The following is a 19,323-nucleotide window of genomic DNA, read 5'->3' on the forward strand; positions in this document are numbered from 1 at the left end:
GTGAGAAGATGGAGGCAGAAGGCACTGGTTGGACAGGAATGGACCAAGATCCTAAGGGAGGCCAAGGCTAGACTACAAGGGCCGTAGTGCCGAAGAAGAAGAAGAAGAAGAAAAATTATAATAGAAGGTGAAATGAAAGAAAAGATTTAGTTTTAAAGGAAAAAATCAATAAATCCCTAGAAACAATGATTTCAGGATAAAAAATGATCTCTATATTCTCAGATGATACTCAAATTTCCTTGAAGTACCGGTAGGGACAAATTCCTGGTTAGCAGCTTAGTCAATACAGCGGTTTTACCGCTAGATATGGCGTTTTTCAGTGTTTATTTAGCGAACAAAAATTTATGAAATTTATAGCAATTTAGCGGCTTCCATAGCTGGTTTTTAAGAATCGAGTTGGCTATGCTGCTCGTTGGATGTTGGCAACAGTGTTGTTAACACGTGCGAAACGTGCGGCGAATGGTGTTTGTTAAATAGTGAAATCAAATGGCTTGGAATTGGAAATGCAGTGTACAAATTATTACATTGACCGGTGTTGGAGTTGGGGGCTGGTTTACTGGAGTTATAACGGAAAGATGGAAACGGAGCCATACCAAATGTGAATGTGAATGTGACAGTGATACGCAAGCTAATCGACGAGATGTAACACGCGGAATAAAACGAATGCCTGGTCTTCCCATTTTTGGAACAGTTTCGGCAGCTTCTCTTCCTCAAACCAAACTTTTAACATTAGACGATGAATTAGGGTCTGCTAAACCAGATCCTGGGAGCCCAGATCACGCTTCAAATAAAGCCAACAGAATATCTCAGGTTAAGTGTTATTTCGGTAAATCATATTTTTTTTTATTATTGATACTGTTTGCCTAGGCCCTAGTTCAGGTGAAACGAGCGTTGAGCGACTTGCGCCGATTTTGGAATAGACACCGACGCACTTGAACTGCCAACACAGAAAACAAAAAATCACACTCAATCGCTTTCACCTGCATCTTGACGGGATAATAAAAGCCTAAACTAAACTAACCTAACCTAACCGCGTCGGTGTCTATTCCAAAATCGGCGAAAGTCGCTCAACGCTCAATTAACCCTATTTTTCATTTAAAGGACGGGTTCTCACCAAATGGACTCAAATTTCATCAAAATATAAAAAAAAAAAGGTGAATGTAGAGTATCCAACGCCCACTGAACGAATATTTCACTTTTATCACTGCCAGTGTTGCGCTATAATCGTATATGCAAGGTAGGCTATAACAAAAACCTAAACTAACCAAACCTAACCTGTCAAAGAAGCAACAAGTTATACTAAATATGTGTAAAATTGGCCTGTGTCTCTATAGTGGGTGGGACATAAGTAACATTGACCAAAAAAAAAAAAAAAAAAAGACTCCTAGGGAAAATTTCAGTCTAAGGATTCCTCACTGATACTCCATCGGCAAATCAGTGCAATCAAGAAGGAGTGCAGTAAAAATTTATAATAGCCTCCCTATGGATATAAAAAATGAAACGCAAAACATAAGATTAGGCCTACTTAGGGCCAAATTAAAGAAGTACCTGTTTTCTCACGCCTTCTATTCTGTAGGTAAATTTATTACATTCAACAACACTGCAGTCGATCTGGTTGGCGAGTTGGTATAGCGCTGGCCTTCTATGCCCAAAGTTGCGGGTTCGATCCCGGGTCAGGTCGATGGCATTTAAGTGTGCTTAAATGCGACATGCTCATGTCAGTAGATTTACTGGCATGTAAAAGAACTCCAGTGGGACAAAATTCCAGCACATCCGGCGACGCTGATATAACCTCTGCAGTTGCGAGTGTCGTTAAATAAAACATAACACTTAACAACACTGCATTAATATTTTTTTCTTGTATTAAGTATCGATACTAACCCCTTATGTACCATTGCGGTGGCTGAATGGTCAGACCTTCAGACTCACAGGCGGCCCGGGTTCGATTCCTGGTTAGGTCTGGGATTTTTTTCTTTGAAAAAATCCATAGTGATACTTGTGGCTGACAAGGTCGCAGTTGAAGTTTTTCCCGGGATTCTCCCGTTTTCCCTCAAATTAGGCATTTACATCATTCCATCACCAATTTCTCCATTTCATTATCATTCCGTAGCATTCCCTGAATGCTAGCTGGTGACGCATGGAGGGGCTTGGCCTAGGGATGAGTGGGGTTGCCTGCTCGAAACCTGGACCAGAGAACCTTAGTGTGGTCAGCCGGTGTGGGTTTGGGAATGCGTCACCAGAAGGCTAGCGCAATAGATCTGAACAAGGTCGCATTGCTGGGCCATAGTGCCCCCTCCATTAAATTCAATTCAAATTCAAAACACCTTGTGTTGTACTAGTATTATTGTTAAACTCTTTTGTATATATTTCAACTAGAATGTGACTAGAGATGGCCGATATTTCACAAACCGATATTTTGTCACAGATAAACCTGTGACTGATGACGCGAAATATATGTGACAAAATATCGCTATCGAAATCTGCTCCATATTCAGTAACTTACTCTGTGACTGATATTTTCTCCTCTACGTCGTAGGTTTGCGCGTGCGCATGATACAATAACAGCAATCTGGCGGTAGTTTCTCCATCTTATTATAAATGATGTAGTTATTACACGATTTAAATAATAACACCATTGGTTACCAGTACTTAATCTTGTGTAAAATCCTGTCTGAACAACTGTTTTGTTTTGTAATTATTTTCCAATATTTTTCCGAATACTTATGTTTCATTAATTTTTATTCTATGGCTCAATATTATAATGTTAATGCACGACTTAAAATAATTTATCCATTATATTATATACAATAAAAAGAATCAATTTTTAAAACGATTAGGATAATAATCATATAGGCCTAACCTCAATTTCTCCATACCCAACTACATTTAAAAATGATCAACTGTTTCAATATCTATAATATAACCTCTTGGTACATGAGGTTAACTTTTGACATGTTACTGTTCAGTTAGGTAAGTATTTATTTGTTAATGGTACATGTACATAATTTCTTTGTTGGATTTTCCCATATAAATCACTGATGAGTGGTGTGTATAGAGAAATCGTATTCATATTTCACTGCTCTTCAATATTTCCTGCTAATTTTTATTGGTATGACAAAATATCGATGTAATTCATGCTACGTATCCATATAAAATATCGGTGTGACAAAATCACCGATAAAAGTCACAGATATTTAATTGTCACAGTCACAGTTGTCACAGATACTTGGAAATATCGTTTAAGCTCATCTCTAACTGTGACTATGAATTATGACTCTGTAAGATTAAATTTTCTTGACATGTTCTATATTCTAACTGTAACACGATGTACGAATACCGTGGAATGTAAATAAATACAATACAGTGCAATACAGCAATTGTTTGAAATTGGTTGGTTTGTCAGCTGACATTCCTAGCACTTTGCAGTGGGCTGAAATCAAGGATGTAATTATATAGCCTATAATTAATTATTCCTGGTTATTCAGATTTTATGAAAATAAGATAAAACCTTCTTACATTGTATATTAAAAGTATTTATTTCAGTCACTGACTTCACAACATATGTTTAAGGTGTTAAACCTTTACATTACATGTTTAAAAGATGTATAAACGTTTTCGTTGGTCAGCGCCAACATCATCAGATGCGAAGTACATTTCAGTAATATCAATAATCTTTACATAATTTCTACAAATACAATACATATTTAGTGACATGCAAACTGAACCTTATTAAAACCAACATGGTTATGATACATTTTGACATTCTTATATGACAGCCCTTATTGTCAATTATTTAAAATACACGTACAAGTTGCAAAGTATATATGTTTGCAAGTCTTCACACATGGAATAATGAAGTAACTTGATGTAAAAGAATAAAATAATAAAATATAAAACTAAGGTAGAAATGTTGTGAATGTGAAGAGTTGCAGATTACAGTATTTGAATACATTTATTGTGTTCATATTTCTGTTTCCCATTAATTCACATATTTTAACCATTCAAACGTACGTATGTATGTATGTATGTATGTATGTATGTATGTATGTATGTATGTATGTATGTATGTATGTATGTATGTTATTGTTTTCTAATGCCAGGCGTTTGACAATAAAGTCATTTGACCTCTTGCACTCCAATATTTTTCAAAGATATTATCATGACCAGCCACTGACGCACAGATTTTGAGGTGTTCCGAATCCATTTCTTGGTTTGAGTTGCACAATGGACAGTTAGGGGACTGATATATTCCAATTCTATGCAGGTGTTTGGCCAAACAATCATGGCCTGTTGCCAATCTAAATGCAGCTATAGACGATTTTCGTGGTAAATCGGGAATTAACTGTGGATTTTGATGCAGAGAGTTCCATTTTTTCCCTTGGGATTGTGTTATCAAATTTTGTTTGTTGAAGTCTAAGTATGTAGATTTAATAAATCTATGTATGTATGTATTCAAATACTGTAATTTGCAACTCTTCACATTCACAACATTTCTACCTTAGTTTTATATTTTATTATTTTATTTTTTTATTCTTTTACATCAAGTTACTTCATTATTCCATGTGTGAAGACTTGCAAACATATATACTTTGCAACTTACATGTGTATTTGAAATAATTGACAATAAGGGCTGTCATATAAGAATGTCACAATGTATCATAACCATGTTGACTTTAATAAGGTTCAGTTTGCATGTCACTAAATATGTATTGTATTTGTAGAAATTATGTAGAGATTATTGATATTATCGAAATGTACTTCGTATCTGATGATGTTGGCCCTGACCAACGAAAACGTTTATACATCTTTTAGGCATGTAATGTAAAGGTTTAATACCTTAAACATATGTTGTGAAGTCAGTGACTGAAATAAATACTTTTAATATACAATGGAGACTTCTCTGAAAACTAAAAAATGAATTGCAAAAAAAAAAAAAAAAAAAAAAAAAAATTCTTACATTTGTTTCTCACTTTATTCTTTTCAGGTAAAGCAATCAGTCATTGTAAATTCATTCTGCAAGCACATTCATTCACATATTTCAATCCGTTTAATTTAGTAAATATTATGTTTACAATTTCAAATCCTTTAAGATCTGAGCTACAAAATTATTTCGCTTCATCATTGTAAAAATGAATTATATACAGTAGTCTAGTATCAGTTTCTTTAGCTTTATAGTGCTTTATATTCTGTTTAATTCATCATGCTTCTCTATACAAACAGTATACATTGTTCAGATTCAGGGCGTTGGTTGTGCTGCGAGTAAGTCATATTAAAAGCAATAATTTGTGTTTATTTTTTTATAGATCATGAAGCATGGCTTCCCTGGACTTGACAATGTTAGATCCTATGATGACTATGTTTTGTCCTATGATAGAAGGACCAGAGTTCCACATTGGGTTTTTGAACACCTAACGAAAGAAAGACTAGTTCGTAATGAATCAGTAGATCGAGCAAAGTGTGACTTCAAAGAAGACACTTCACTGCATCCCTTCTTCAGGTATAATTGAAAAGTCATACCTTGCTATTATTGTTTATCATCATATTCTTTCTTTCTGGCATTATATATAGTGGTTTGTTTCTTGTCTCCTGCCATCTTTCAAAGGATTTCATTCTGCTGAGTATGTTGTATCAGAAGTTTTGTTTCGTATAGGGAATTCTGATTATTTTCTTCTTCCACAAATTTGTACCAGATTTCCTTTGGTTTTAATTTTTCTTGAGATAACCATATAATATACCGTGTCTGTCCCTTGAAGCTGTTTGATCATGGACACACTGAACTAATTCAATATTCCTTATGATTCAGAGGTAAGTAATGAGATTTAATGAATTTCAAGAATGTGGAGCAGTTTATATATATATAATTAATTAGGCTATGTTTCCTTTTCTCTTAGGTCAATGAACTCTGATTACCTAAGAAGTGGCTTTGACAGAGGTCATATGGCAGCCGCAGGTAACCATCGTGTATGCCAGGAACATGTTGATCAGACATTTTTTCTTTCAAATATTGCTCCTCAAGTTGGAGTTGGTTTCAACCGCGATTCTTGGAACAGACTAGAGAAATATGTTCGTAAATTGACCAAAGTATATACAAATGTATATGTGTGCACTGGACCACTTTATCTCCCTAGGTAAGACGTTTAATATAAAGTTTAGATTATATTTTAGTTACAATTATTGGTCAATGTAGAGTATCCACCGCGCACTGAACGAATATTGGTTAAACGAGCGTTGAGCGACTTCCGCCGATTTTGGAATAGACACCGACGCACTTAGGTTAGGTTAGGTTAGGCTTGGCTTTTATTATCCCGTCAAGATGAAGGTGAAAGGGATTGAGTGTGATTTTTTGTTTTCTATGTTGGCAGTTCAAGTGCGTCGGTGTCTATTCCAAAATCGGCAGAAGTTGCTCAACGCTCGTTTCACCCGAATATTTCACACTTTTATCACTGCCAATGTTGCGCTATAAACCAATTTTCGCAAATCTAATGTAAAAGACTGCCTACACAAGCAACAAGTTATACTATAGTAGAAAAGTTTTCCGGGCTATGAGGCCGTGGTCTGTTGGTTGTGAGACCAAACGTTTCGTTCACTGCTGCGGTGAACATCTTCAGTGGTGTCTATTGCTGGTGCGGCTGGTTCTACTGCATGTGCCGATTACAGTCTGCGCTGGCTGCATCGTTGTATATTTAGTGCGGGAGGGGGGGGGGGCTTGCTGTTGTCGCCTCGGTCCGCTCTCGAATGTGCTTCGCGGGCGGGTTTGCTGTTTTCCACGCGCTCCGCGTCCGGGGTTGTGTTGTTTAATTGTGCTACGCGGGCGGGTTTGATGTTGGTTTTCCTTAATGCCGGATACCAGGCCTTGTTAACCTTGAGGCCTTCTTCTTTTCGATTGAAATTGCTCTTATGTTTATATATTTCAATCGCCTCTCGGTGTAGCCTCGCGTAGAAATGTGGTGTGTCGCTGAGTGTATCGGTGTCTTCGAACCTAATTTTATGTTCGCCTTCCAGATAAGCATGTTCAGCTACAGCCGACTTATCTACTTAGCCAAGGCGGCAGTTTCTTCTATGTTCGGAGATCTGAACCAGCCGCACCAGCAATAGACACCACTGAAGATGTTCACCGCAGCAGTGAACGAAACGTTTGGTCTCACAACCAACAGACCACGGCCTCATAGCCCGGAAAACTTTTCTACTATTGATGCCGGCCGTGAAAGCCTACACTCCAATATAAATTATACTATGTTTAGGATAAGTGTAAAACTGGCCTTTGTCTCCTATAGTGGGCGGAACATAAGTAACATTCACCCAATTATTATTATTATTATTATTATTATTATTATTATTACTACTACTATTATTATCATCACTATTATCGTCGTCATTATCATACATTAAATTATACACTCCATGACTTAGTTCCTTATACCTTGTCTTCTGTTTGGCGAAATGGTTATGTTGCATCTTGATTTCCCCCACCCATTTCTGCTGGCCCCTCTGTAAAGGCTAGTGGCGGGCTGTTAGGCTCTTTTCTGAAAATATTTGCTGTTCGGAATTGGAAGTCTACGTAATATTATGCAACTGTTTAAAATAATTTAAAGAAAAGGAACCTGTAAAGTGAGTAACTGTCACGTGACTTCTTCTGTTTCACCGACCCTGTGTGACATAATCACTCTGTCGGACGGTAGTTAGTTTCATAGTCATTTAAAATGATTGATGAAATAGACTAATACAATATAAAAAAATATATACTAGCGGTCTTACTAATAAAAACTCTACATACAGACGTTTAACTCTCTTATACTTATACAATGAGTAACTCGTTTATAAGTCGTGTGTAAATTCCTTACTAATAATCACTACATACTGTACGTCGTGTATAACAGTATAACTGTTACACAGCTACGTCATAGTTTCGTCATTACTTCATTACGAAAGGTAATAGAATATCTGAGATTCTCTATTGCATCCGGTAGAGCGCTCTAGTGTGCCGTGTTAAGAATCGATAGTACAACTGGCTCTGATCGATTACCACACTATATTTTGGTCAAAGAGTACAAGCTACAGCAATAATAATCTACTTATTCTGTGCTCTTTGGTGTGTTCTTCTGTGGTTACAAGGCATCCACCATCATAAAATGACAGTCGATACGAACAGCTGTTAGAGGGGCAGCCATTTTTTCTCTATATACAACGCTTAAACAAGGGGTTACGTGTATATAACTACTGCAAAGCAATTCCCATTGTATAGTTACAGATTGTTTATATAGCCATCCCTTATTCACGGTTTATTAGTAACGTTTTCGGTCTCAACTCTGCATAAGTCTCGTATAAAAACTATACACGGTTTATTAGTAAGACGGTAGGACTGTTTCTTGCTTTATTAAATACCATGAAAGAAAACAATTCAGGATTTAAGGAGGATCGCTTTACAATTGTTTATTAATATATTTTCCGAGCCTAAGAATAATAGTGGTCAGGTCCACCACTATCGAGTAACGCTTAGCATGCCTCACTGTGAAATGAGCGGGCGCAGGTTAAAATCCTGATTGAGACAAGTTACCTGGTTGATGTTTTTTCCGAGATTTTCTTCAGCCCAATAAGAGGAAATGCTGGGTAACTTTCGGCATTGGTCCCTGGACTCATTTCACCAGCATTATCGCCTCCATCTCATTCAGATGCTATATAACCATAAAGTTGAAAAAGTGTCGTAAAATAACCAATTAAAAAATAATAATAGTCAGCCAGGGTGGGTATAGGATGATAACAGACTAGACTTAGCTCTTGTGTTCCTGCATAGTGCATAATGTATTAGTATTAGTATTTATTTATTTAACCTGGTAGAGATAAGGCCGTCAGGCCTTCTCTGCCCCTTTACCAGGGGATTACAACTATAACATGAACAATAACATTACAATTAATATTAAATTTACAATTACAATTACAATAAAAATTAAAGTACGATAAGAATACCTGATTAATGAAAGCTAGACATTTTATCATAGAAGTTAAGAACAAAGAATATTTTTGTATTTACTAAATTACAAATTAAACCTACAATAACAAAATTCTATAGTGATGAAATTACCGGATATTGAAATATTTTGTGATAGATTAAGAGAACTATTTACAAGAAACCATGTCTGAACGAGTCTCAATTACTGACCAAGTGCCTAGTAAGTTTGCGTTTGAATTCAATTTTATTTCGACAGTCCCTGATGCTAGCAGGTAACGAATTCCAGAGTCTTGGCAGGGCTATTGTGAAAGAGGATGAGTATGAGGAGGTGCGATGGGATGGTATTGTTAGTATTGTTTCATGGCGAGAGCGTGTGTTCAGATTGTGGTGGGAAGAAAGGTAATTGTCATGCTTTTACACCCACTAACTGTTAACGAGAGGCATGACAGAGGGGTAGACCATTTTACACTTTAAGACCTTAAGATTGACCTGAAATACGCTAATGTTCCCCTCAAGAGTTTCATAATAAATGATTTCATCTCCATTTTAATATGACTGGCAGATGATATGTAGACTATATCTATTACCAGGCAGTACATCTCACTTGACGATATGTGTCAGAGGAAGAAGAATTGTTTATATCCATCTGAAGTCTGATTAGTGGAATATGTAGCTAATCGGCGATGTATGCATTGGAGGAGAAAAGGAATTGACCACCCTACCCTATTATCTCCTGGCCTAGTTGCCTCATGAGTGATGTCTTATTGGTGTTACTTATAAAATTCAAACCTGTCTTCGGTCAGTTGACTAAACAATGCTTTAAAATTTTGTTTGACTGCTTTATTGTACGAGGTACGACCGAACTTTATGTCATACGCAATTGAGGAGTCCACTGCAAGAATGATGGATGTCATTTTGGAATACATTTTGCAGGAGAAGCAATTGAAAGTTTGAAATGCTTAGCGCTCAAAGCTGAACTGTGATTTTCCGATCATTACTGGACAATGACTATTAGTGTTAATGCCATATAACTCTGTATATACATTCTATATGGCTTAAGCTATGCATTGACAGTCTTGGTTCATTTTCGACAAGAAAGTGACATCCATCATTCTTGCAGTGGACTCTTCAATTTTATACAGCTATTTTACTGGAGGAACAAAATTATTTTGGAATTGATGTAGGTCTGTAATTAAAATAAAATTACCTGTTAATTCGTCTCTTTTCAACAATTTTCTTCGTTCAATATATCGTTGACTAATATGAAAGAAACACGATTTTTAAGAGGGAAAAGATGCTTTGAAAATCGATATGGTGGCTGCGTTAGTCATAGAAGTAAGTCATAATTTGTCACCTTTGCTTCAGCTCTGTATCAATGAAATAGCACATCATAAGCTTAAGAAGTCTAAACGCACCGTCTGAGTCGACTACGGTGGATTCATTTAATAGCCACCACACAGGCCAAGGATCAAATTTCTGCTGACTTTAAATGTAACAATAATGTTTCTTTTCAACATAAAATCAAATAAATTACCCATCGAAATTGAGTTATTCAAAATCGTGTCTGCTATGCAGGAAACATGATAATCGAATAATTAATATTTATTTATTTTTACCACAAAAGAGAGATGTCAGTATTTCTTAATTACTTAAACGAAATAAATTATCAATGGCAGTCCACACCTGTGGAGTAACGGTCAGCGCGTCTGGCCGTGAAACGAGGTGGCCTGGGTTCGAATCCCGGTTGGGACAAGTTACCTGGTTGAGGTTTTTTCCGGGGTTTTCCCTCAACCCAATATGAGCAAATGCTGGGTAAATTTCGGTGGTGGACTCCGGACTCATTTCACCGGCATTATCACCTTCATTTCATTCAGACGCTAAATAACCTAGATGTTGATACAGCGTCGTAAAATAACCCAATCAAATAAAAAAAATCTATCAATGGCAAGATCCTTAACTATTAAAAATTAAAGATAGTAGATCTTAAAATGAATGATATTAAAAAAAAAAAACATCCTCCTGATGAAAATGTGTTATGTGAAATGTGTTTGTATGCATTGTCTGTAAAAACAATAAGATGAGAAATGAATTGTACGATAATTTTATGCTGAAGTACGACAGTTTTCATAAGCTGGGAAGATGGTTACTTTTCCTGCGCCTGGCAACCCAGGCTTCTCTTGTCTTCCTTCCTAGTATCTCATAGTCTACTTATTCTAGTGTGGAATCTAGTTCTTCTTCTCTTTCTTCTGTTCTTAATGTTCATACATTAAGTGTAGCTATTGTGATTTCTTGTCCTCTTTTTGTTTTTGAAGCTCTTTCTGTCTTTGGCTTTGTCGGTGGAATCTCGGTTTGGTCTGTATGTTGTTTTGAGGAGACATGTCCTTCCAGTTTACCCAGTTATCGTTAATGAGCAGTTTTTTTTATCCTACTTCTACAATGTTCCCTTTATCCCTCTCCTCTCTAGCTTTTTTTTTTTTTTTTGGTCAGCTCAGAGTCGAAGCATTCTTCTCCTTTTAATTTGATTTTGTTTTTCAGGATGTCGATTTTGTCTTCTAATTTCTTGAGCTCGAAGCGTTGTTCAACCAATCTTTGCCAATGTAAGTTATTTTTGTTTATTCTTCTTTGAAGTCTAGTTTTTCTAGAATTGTTTTTACTTGTGTGTCTGTTTCCCTTGTCGCTTCTCCATTGAATTCTCTGCACTTTATAATTATATTGTTTTTTTTTTTTTCTTTTCCTACGTTGTTTTATTCTTTCGCTCTCTCCAGTGTCTTGATTTGGTCTTATATTCTTGTAATTATTTCCTTTGTGTCGTTTTCTTTGTTTGTTATTTGGTCTTCTAATATGTGGTATCTTTCATCTGTATTTTTCTCCATGTTGTGTGTTTATTTTCTCATATCTGAGTTATCGTCTTGTTTAATTTTCTCCCTGAATTTTTCGAACTGTCCTTTTAGCCCTTTAATTTCTTTTAAGATGTCCGAGAATATTGTTTTTACATCTGCGTCATATTTGTTTTCTTCGTCACTTGTACTTATGCTCCTTGTCATCTTATTCTTTCCTGCCATCTTTGTTTTTCAATAAATAGTGTTTTTAAACTCCCATTGTGGACAATGTTCATATCTGGCAGGTGAAAAGGTAATACATAATTATCTGTGTGTCTTTTTATATTGACATATCTTTCAACATGTAAAGTATATCATGGCAAAGGTCAGTGGAGTGGCAATGAGATGTTATTAATTAAATTGTGCATCTGCAATTATTTTTTTACTTATTTACTAATTTGTCACTAGTAAAATAGTAATTTTATGCAATAGGTTTCAGGTGTCTTCGAAATAAGTATTCATAGCACTCCCATGTAAGTTAAAATTGATTCTACACTTTTCTTTGCTTAAACTGTAATAAAATGTTCATTTTTATAGGAAAGATAATGATGGAAAAACATACGTAAAATATCAAGTTATAGGAGCAAATTTTGTTGCTGTGCCAACACATTTCTTCAAAGTAGTTGTTGGAGAGACTGATGATCAAAAATATGACATGGAAGCATATGTAATGCCAAATCAAGTAATAGATGACAACACACCCTTAACTGTATTCCAGGTAAAAACTCTCAGAATGCATTATTTTATTAAAAGTGCTTCTTAAACTAAATGGTTGGATGGTATGTAATATTGAGCAGTTGACGAAGTCATGTGGTCTCTTACATTCCAATATTTAGCAGAGAGAATAGAAAATTGGGTAATTTCCTAGAAGATGGGCAAAATCCAACATGGCTGACGAAAACTACCAAAAACAATCTGCCAACTATGAAGTTCAAATGCCATCAAACATCACAAAATTAAAGATGGAAAATCAAACATGTATTCATATTTTTAAAGAAGAACAGCCCTTCAAAAAAATGAAAATATGTTTTATTTTCCATCTTTGATTTTTTTGGTGTAGGTAGCATTCGAACTTCATAGTTGGCAGTACTTTTCTGGCAGTTTTGATCCACACTTTACCCCAAAAAATCACTAAAATACATAACAAACATAGTAATTTTTCACCTTATGAAACAAAATTCAATCCTCATTGACGTCTTCAGCGACAACCATTTCACTCCTATTATATGACACAGGCTTCAAGGCAATCTAAACTTAAACCATGCAGGCAACAAAGAACTAAACTAACAATTTGTCGTATAGTCAACTTCGCATAATTAAACCATGTGTTTACACAAAATGAAATTCTCTTCGAACACTTATTACACCCAGGGCTGGGCAAAATACTGACATCCAAGTATTTCAAATACAAATACAAATACTTCAAATAATTGTATTTGAAATACAAATACAAAATACTTTAAAAAAATTAACCAAAATACGTTTGTATTTCAAATACTCAAAATACATTTGTATTTGTATTTTGGCTGCAAAAGGGTATCTGTCGGATACAGGGGGGAGAGCCATTAATCCTTCCCATTGAAGGCTTTAAGGAACCAACCTGGACAAATACCCAATGTCCCATCCCTACCTTCCCGTGGTGCAGCTGTTAGTAAGCATATTTTTACGAGCTGAACTAAAGGGAGGGGTTACTCATCCATTAGCACTGGTCAGCTTGATGAGTTAATGACTGAATTTGGTATAATTTCCCTCTATCCAATACCTAATTCCCTCTTTACCCTTTCCTATCCAGTCCTCTGACTGAACTCTTACTTTCTTCGATCCCGACGACATTTGAGCATTCGAGGCCTTGGGGTTCATTTCCCTTTTCTTCCTCCTCTTTCTACTTTTCTGTTCCTAGTGCTGACCTGCTATGGCATTAAAATCGTCCTCCAGTGGCTTAAGGAGGGAAAGCTGGTGATCAACAAGATCTCCCAGCTAGGTCCAATGGACCCGTCGACCAACAGCAGGTGTGGTCCTCCAGACATTCTGGGGGTTGTGTGTGAATGAAGTAGCCACCAAAACGTTAAAATATGGTGTTCACTTAAATCGGCTACAACTTGCCATTTAACCTCAAACCAAGAAATGGATTCAGAACACCTCAAAATCTGTGCTTCATTGGCTGGCCATGATAATATTTTTGAAAAATATTGGAGTGCAAGAGGTCAGATGACTTTATTGTCAAACGCTTGGCATTAGAAAACAACAACAACATTTGTATTTCAAATACTCGATACAATATATAGGCCTAAAGAAATAAGAATATTACTGTACTGAAAATCTAAAATATTATATTAACATTAAAAGTATTTTTACCTCGAAGTTTTATATAAACACTGTAACTGAACATTCTTCCTTTTCCCAGTCATCAATGAAATTATGCTACATATGAATAATTACTGCTCACTTTCAAAATAACCAGTTCCTCAAATGTTCATAAGATAAGGACCCCCTTGCTTGTAAATGAATAAATCCTGCAAAACAAGGACAGTCTTTCTACAGGCGCAGAGAAACACAAACTTGTATTATATTTATAAAAGCTTGTTTTACTGTTGGTAATTCTCTAGATTTCTAGAGTGCACATTGCCATTGAAGAATTGTATGAGCTCATATTCCACAGCAGACAAGTTATTTTCTTTTTGCTTTTCAAAGTCTGTTTTACTTGAATTGAAAACATAAAAATTGTTTTCATCGTCTAAACTGACCAGAGATGTAGCAGACAACTGCTCAGCTGATTTCACACACATATTCTGTGTCCTCCTCTTATCATTTGGTGAGGCAGTGTCAGGTAGCCGTCTCATCTTCAATGATGGGTGGAGCAAGCTGCCAAAATAGTTCAATTTTTTTCTGGGATCATATAAAACATCACTTTAAATCTTGATGAAAGTGAACTTATTAGGATTGGAGTTACTTGGAATAGATGGCGTAGATTACTAGGTAACAGAATATGTAATCTGTTTTTAAGGGAAATTAATGTGGACAAAATTTGACCATAATAGCACATCTTCTCATTTTGCATTAAATTAAGGGCTATGGCAATGGGTTTCAGAACTGCACAATATTCTTCAAGGTACTGAAACTCAACATCTTTGAAGGTTTGCAATCCCAGTTTTTCACATATACTGTTTATATCATATTTGAATTGCAATATTTGAGAGATTGAGTCATAAAGAGAATTCCAGCGAGTTGGGCAAGGAAACTTTAGTGAATATTTCAAGACATCTGATATAATTTCTGAATATTTGAGTCTCCTAGACGCATTCCATAATGCTAAACATTTATCAAGTGTTGGGTGATGGATCCTTGATGCTGTTGGAGATTTCTTTATGGCATTAAGGAAATCAGTTGTGGTAAGAAAACTAAGTGTATGGCTACCACAACTGAAATGGGTAGGCAAATAAGACAAAAGTTCATTCTTCAAATCCAAATCCAAAACTTGAAGAACAAGAAGAAGAAAAAAGTATTTTGAGTATTTGAAATACAAACTACATCAATTTTATGTATTTAAATACAAAATACTTTCGAAAATCCTTACAAATTACAAAATACAAAATACAAATGTATTTCAAATACGTATTTCAAATACGTATTTCAAATACATGTATTTCAAATACTGCCCAGCCCTGATTACACCTTAACTTACACGGAATATTCAGTAAATAATTCCTTTAAAACTATAGTTTTCGACAAAATTTTTATTCACCAGTGAAAGAACTAAACCAAAATCGACACAGAATTTAATACTCTGTTCTATGTTCACACATCTTTCATAAATATCTTAAAATGACGAACTTTCAATAGCTTTAGCCATCAGACACAATATAACACCACCTCACGTCATACAACCAAGAACAACTGACAATGTTATTACCCACTCAAAATTAACGAAAATTCTAGAACAATTGATAACTCTAACCAATCAAATTGAAAGAAAATCACGGCGACACCTAGTATAAAAACCTAGAAATAACATATTATAAAAGTCACTAAAAATCACTAACATTTAACTCTAAAATAAAAAAAGTTGGTAATACTTACTACATTCAACCAGGTACCCGTCTTATATGAAATTACCGAAAATTGAGTAGAAGTTAGAGATCCATATTTTCATTAAGGTTACAGAAAGGGCATGTGGGAAGCATTTTTCGTGATTGGATGTAGGCAATGTCAATCCCAAGTTACAGCTTAAGCCCGGTTCAGACGGTGAGTGTTTCTGTGATGGATTCCAAGGTGGCTGCACTGATGGGTAGCCTGCGTGCTCACTTGCCGGAAGTAATGCGCTCTGGTGGCTCCATGGATGGCTAGCTTGCTGGATTTCGAGGGTAGGTTCCTTGCTATTTTTCGTGATGGTTTGCAGGCTGGATCCAAAGATGATCATACAGGGTGTTTAAAAACTACGGGGCATAATTTCAGGTATGTATTTCCCACATGTAGACAATCAAAATAGTTCATTACAACATGTGTCCGGAAATGCTTTATTTCCGAGTTATGGCCTTGACAACATTGAAATTCACCGGAACGTTTTTCTTTCCGCAGGTCGTTGCCGTCAAAGGAGACATTAAGAGGGCACTCTGACAGTTCATTCCGAGGCGAAGGTTACATTCAGTGTTGTGTAGACGTTCGATTGTGTGACATGTATTCAAATCAAGAGCTGGCAGAGATACACTTCATGTACGGTAAGGCGGACGGCAATGTTGCGCTGGCTCGTCGTTTGTACCAGGAGAGGTCCCCTCAGCGACAATGCCCAGATCGGAAGACATTTGTACGTCTCCATTACCGTCTGTGCGAGTATGGAAAATTTAACTCTCCTGGTTTGGGAAGGGGACGACCAAGTGGGAAGGGGACGACCAAGATCTACAACTCCAGAAGTACAGGAGGAGATTCTGGAGGCTGTGAACATGACTCCTTCTATCAGCACACGAAGGGTAGCATTGCAAGTCAATGTTCCTCATACGACTGTCTGGAGACTGTTGAAAGAGTATCAATTGTATCCTTATCATATCTGAGGACATACACAATACTCCTGGAGTTTGGGATCGTGTCCGCAGGTCAATGAGACATCGATGTGAGGTCTATTCAAGCAAGAGATGGACATTTTGAACATCTTCTGTAATGACAACGATCTGCGGAAAGAAAAACGTTCCGGTGAATTTCAATGTTGTGAAGGCCATAACTCGGAAATGAAGCATTTCCGGACACATGTTGTAATGAACTATTTTGTCTACATGTGGGAAATACACACCTGAAATTATGCCCCGTATTTTTGAAACACCCTGTATAATATCACCACTGAAAAAATGTCGCCATGTTCGTTGTTTTCCAATTAAACCTGTTTTTTTTTCTATATTCTTTAGTTTCTAAGAAACAACAATTAAATTTCGGACTTTAACTGTTTTTGCACTTATGGCTTAATTACATTATTACGACATTTACTACTGTTAATGTAGGACTTTAGTTGTTTTCCATTCATGGTTTAGTTTCTTTTTGACCATGAGTGTTGGCAACAGATGAAACAGCAGATGATTTTCCAATTTGAACTGTGAAAAGAGCCAGCTCCGTGTGAACAACTACCATCACCGTAGCCAAGACGGGAGCCAGCAAGTGAGCACGCAGGGCAGCCATCAGCGCAGCCACCTTAGAATCCATCACAGAAACTACAGTAGCACCGTCTGAACCAGTGTGTGTGCTGGTATACCTGGCACTGATACAATATTTACAATAAGAATATTATAGAATTTGTACATACTTAGCTCACATTCATTGCTCAAGATGTCCCACATTGTTCACATCTTTTTATGAAATTGTTACTCACTTTCACAAGTTCTTCACTACTGCCAACATATTACTCGCATCTGATTTGAAAACTGCAGTGTCATTCTTCGTGTTTGCATGCTCACACCTCGCACTAGTGCTTGCCTCCTCCTCGGATCTTGATAAGTGCTCCTCTCTGTAATATTTCAGATTTTGTGGCAGAAATTTTTAGGAACCTGAGAACAGTACCTTCTGAAATTCTGGATATAATGTAAAGTAATGCTGTTTTTTGTAGGTACCACCTGACAGTATAGAACGGGCTGCTGGCCTTCTGTTTTTTGATCGGTTGGCTAGAGACAAACTTAGAAAAATTAATGGAACGAAATGTACTGCAGTTTAAATGCATAACAGGTATTAGTACACTTTTATTATAATGACCAACAAATATACAATCTATTTTGTGAATAGTGTATATAATATTAGTTGAAAATGAAACTATGCATAATGTTTTGAATTCAAATATGTTACAAAGATTAAATCACTGCATGTTTTAATTTGCATGTGATGTAGATAACTTTTAATAAAACAAAACAAAAAGAAAAGTACAATCTCTCTTTAATCTATCCTTGCTTCCCTCCTCTTAATGAATATTTTACACTTTACATCAATTAACATTATTTGTAATGAGTTGTAAAGATTGTTTTTTTTTTTCTTTCAGAGATTGTCTTCATTTTAAAAATTGTGAATTTTGCATTTTTGATTTTGTAGCATATTTTTGTTTTCTTGTCTAATTCACACACTTTTTCTTTACTCTTTACTTTATTTATTTGTTCATTCATTACTTCTATTCTTTTGTTTCTACTTTTTCATGTGAAGTTTAGATAAAATGTTTGGTTGTAAAATATAAGCCTTGCTATATTGTTTTTAATTTCGTGAAATATAATGATTAAAATCATGGGTATCATCTTTGTTGCTGCCATTCTTTTCGGTTCTAATTTCATAATCATATTCTTCTTCAATTAAGTTGGCCGATGATCTTAGAAGATTAAAATACACCATCTACGAAGAAGTCTGCAGTACTCCTGAAATTGTCAGTAACAGGCGAATTAACATCACCATTAGTGAACCCATGTCTCAGGGTATGATCATTGACCCCACCATCAGGTTCGAAACATACAAAGAACAGTCCGAAGGCGTACACGAGAAGAAACGGGCAATCTACATTCCAACTCTCCATTATTATAAAGATCCCCTATTTATAGATTTCGAATCTGGTTGGCCCAAGGAATTCGAGCAAAGGACCCACCACTGGAGTTAGTCTCCGCACTTCCCTACATACCATTGTAGGAGTTAATATCACATCCCATAAGTAACAGCAGCCCCCTTTCTTCACGATGTCTCATCAGTCAGGTGATAATTCTTCAAGTTCATGTGGAAAGTAAGCAGAACAAACTAGTAGCTTCCTTTGGGATCCCTTATAATGGAGAAAATTGCAAACTGCCACTACATCTCTGCTACAAAAGTCAGCAAGTCAGTTTGCAAGAATGTATTGATTGTAGCATATTTTTGTTTTCTTGTCTAATTCACACACTTTTTCTTCATTCTTTATTTTATTTATTTGTTCATTCATTACTTCTATTCTTTTGTTTCTACTTTTTTCATGTGAAGTTTAGATAAAATGTTTGATTGTAAAATATAAGCCTTATT

At 35.9% G+C, this 19,323-nt stretch overlaps 1 protein-coding gene across 2 annotated transcripts; it reads left to right on the plus strand.

Moving 5' to 3' along the window:
* The first annotated feature begins 423 nt into the window (after positions 1-423).
* On the plus strand, positions 424-18,577 carry EndoG (Endonuclease G). Of its 2 annotated transcripts, XM_069840250.1 has the most exons (6): positions 424-810; positions 5,304-5,497; positions 5,892-6,128; positions 12,364-12,544; positions 17,912-18,027; positions 18,335-18,577. In XM_069840250.1, exons 1-5 carry the CDS (start codon positions 487-489, stop codon positions 18,014-18,016), a joined length of 1,041 nt encoding a protein of 346 aa, XP_069696351.1. In that variant the 5' UTR covers positions 424-486; the 3' UTR covers positions 18,017-18,027; positions 18,335-18,577. The 2 variants fall into 2 exon arrangements, with proteins under 2 accessions (XP_069696351.1, XP_069696350.1); XM_069840249.1 differs by lacking the exon at positions 18,335-18,577 and having other exon boundaries at positions 17,912-18,218.
* The last annotated feature ends 746 nt before the right edge of the window (positions 18,578-19,323 follow it).

The sequence above is a fragment of the Periplaneta americana genome, chromosome 11 (assembly GCF_040183065.1).
Source record: "Periplaneta americana isolate PAMFEO1 chromosome 11, P.americana_PAMFEO1_priV1, whole genome shotgun sequence".
Taxonomy (NCBI): Eukaryota; Metazoa; Arthropoda; class Insecta; order Blattodea; family Blattidae; genus Periplaneta; species Periplaneta americana.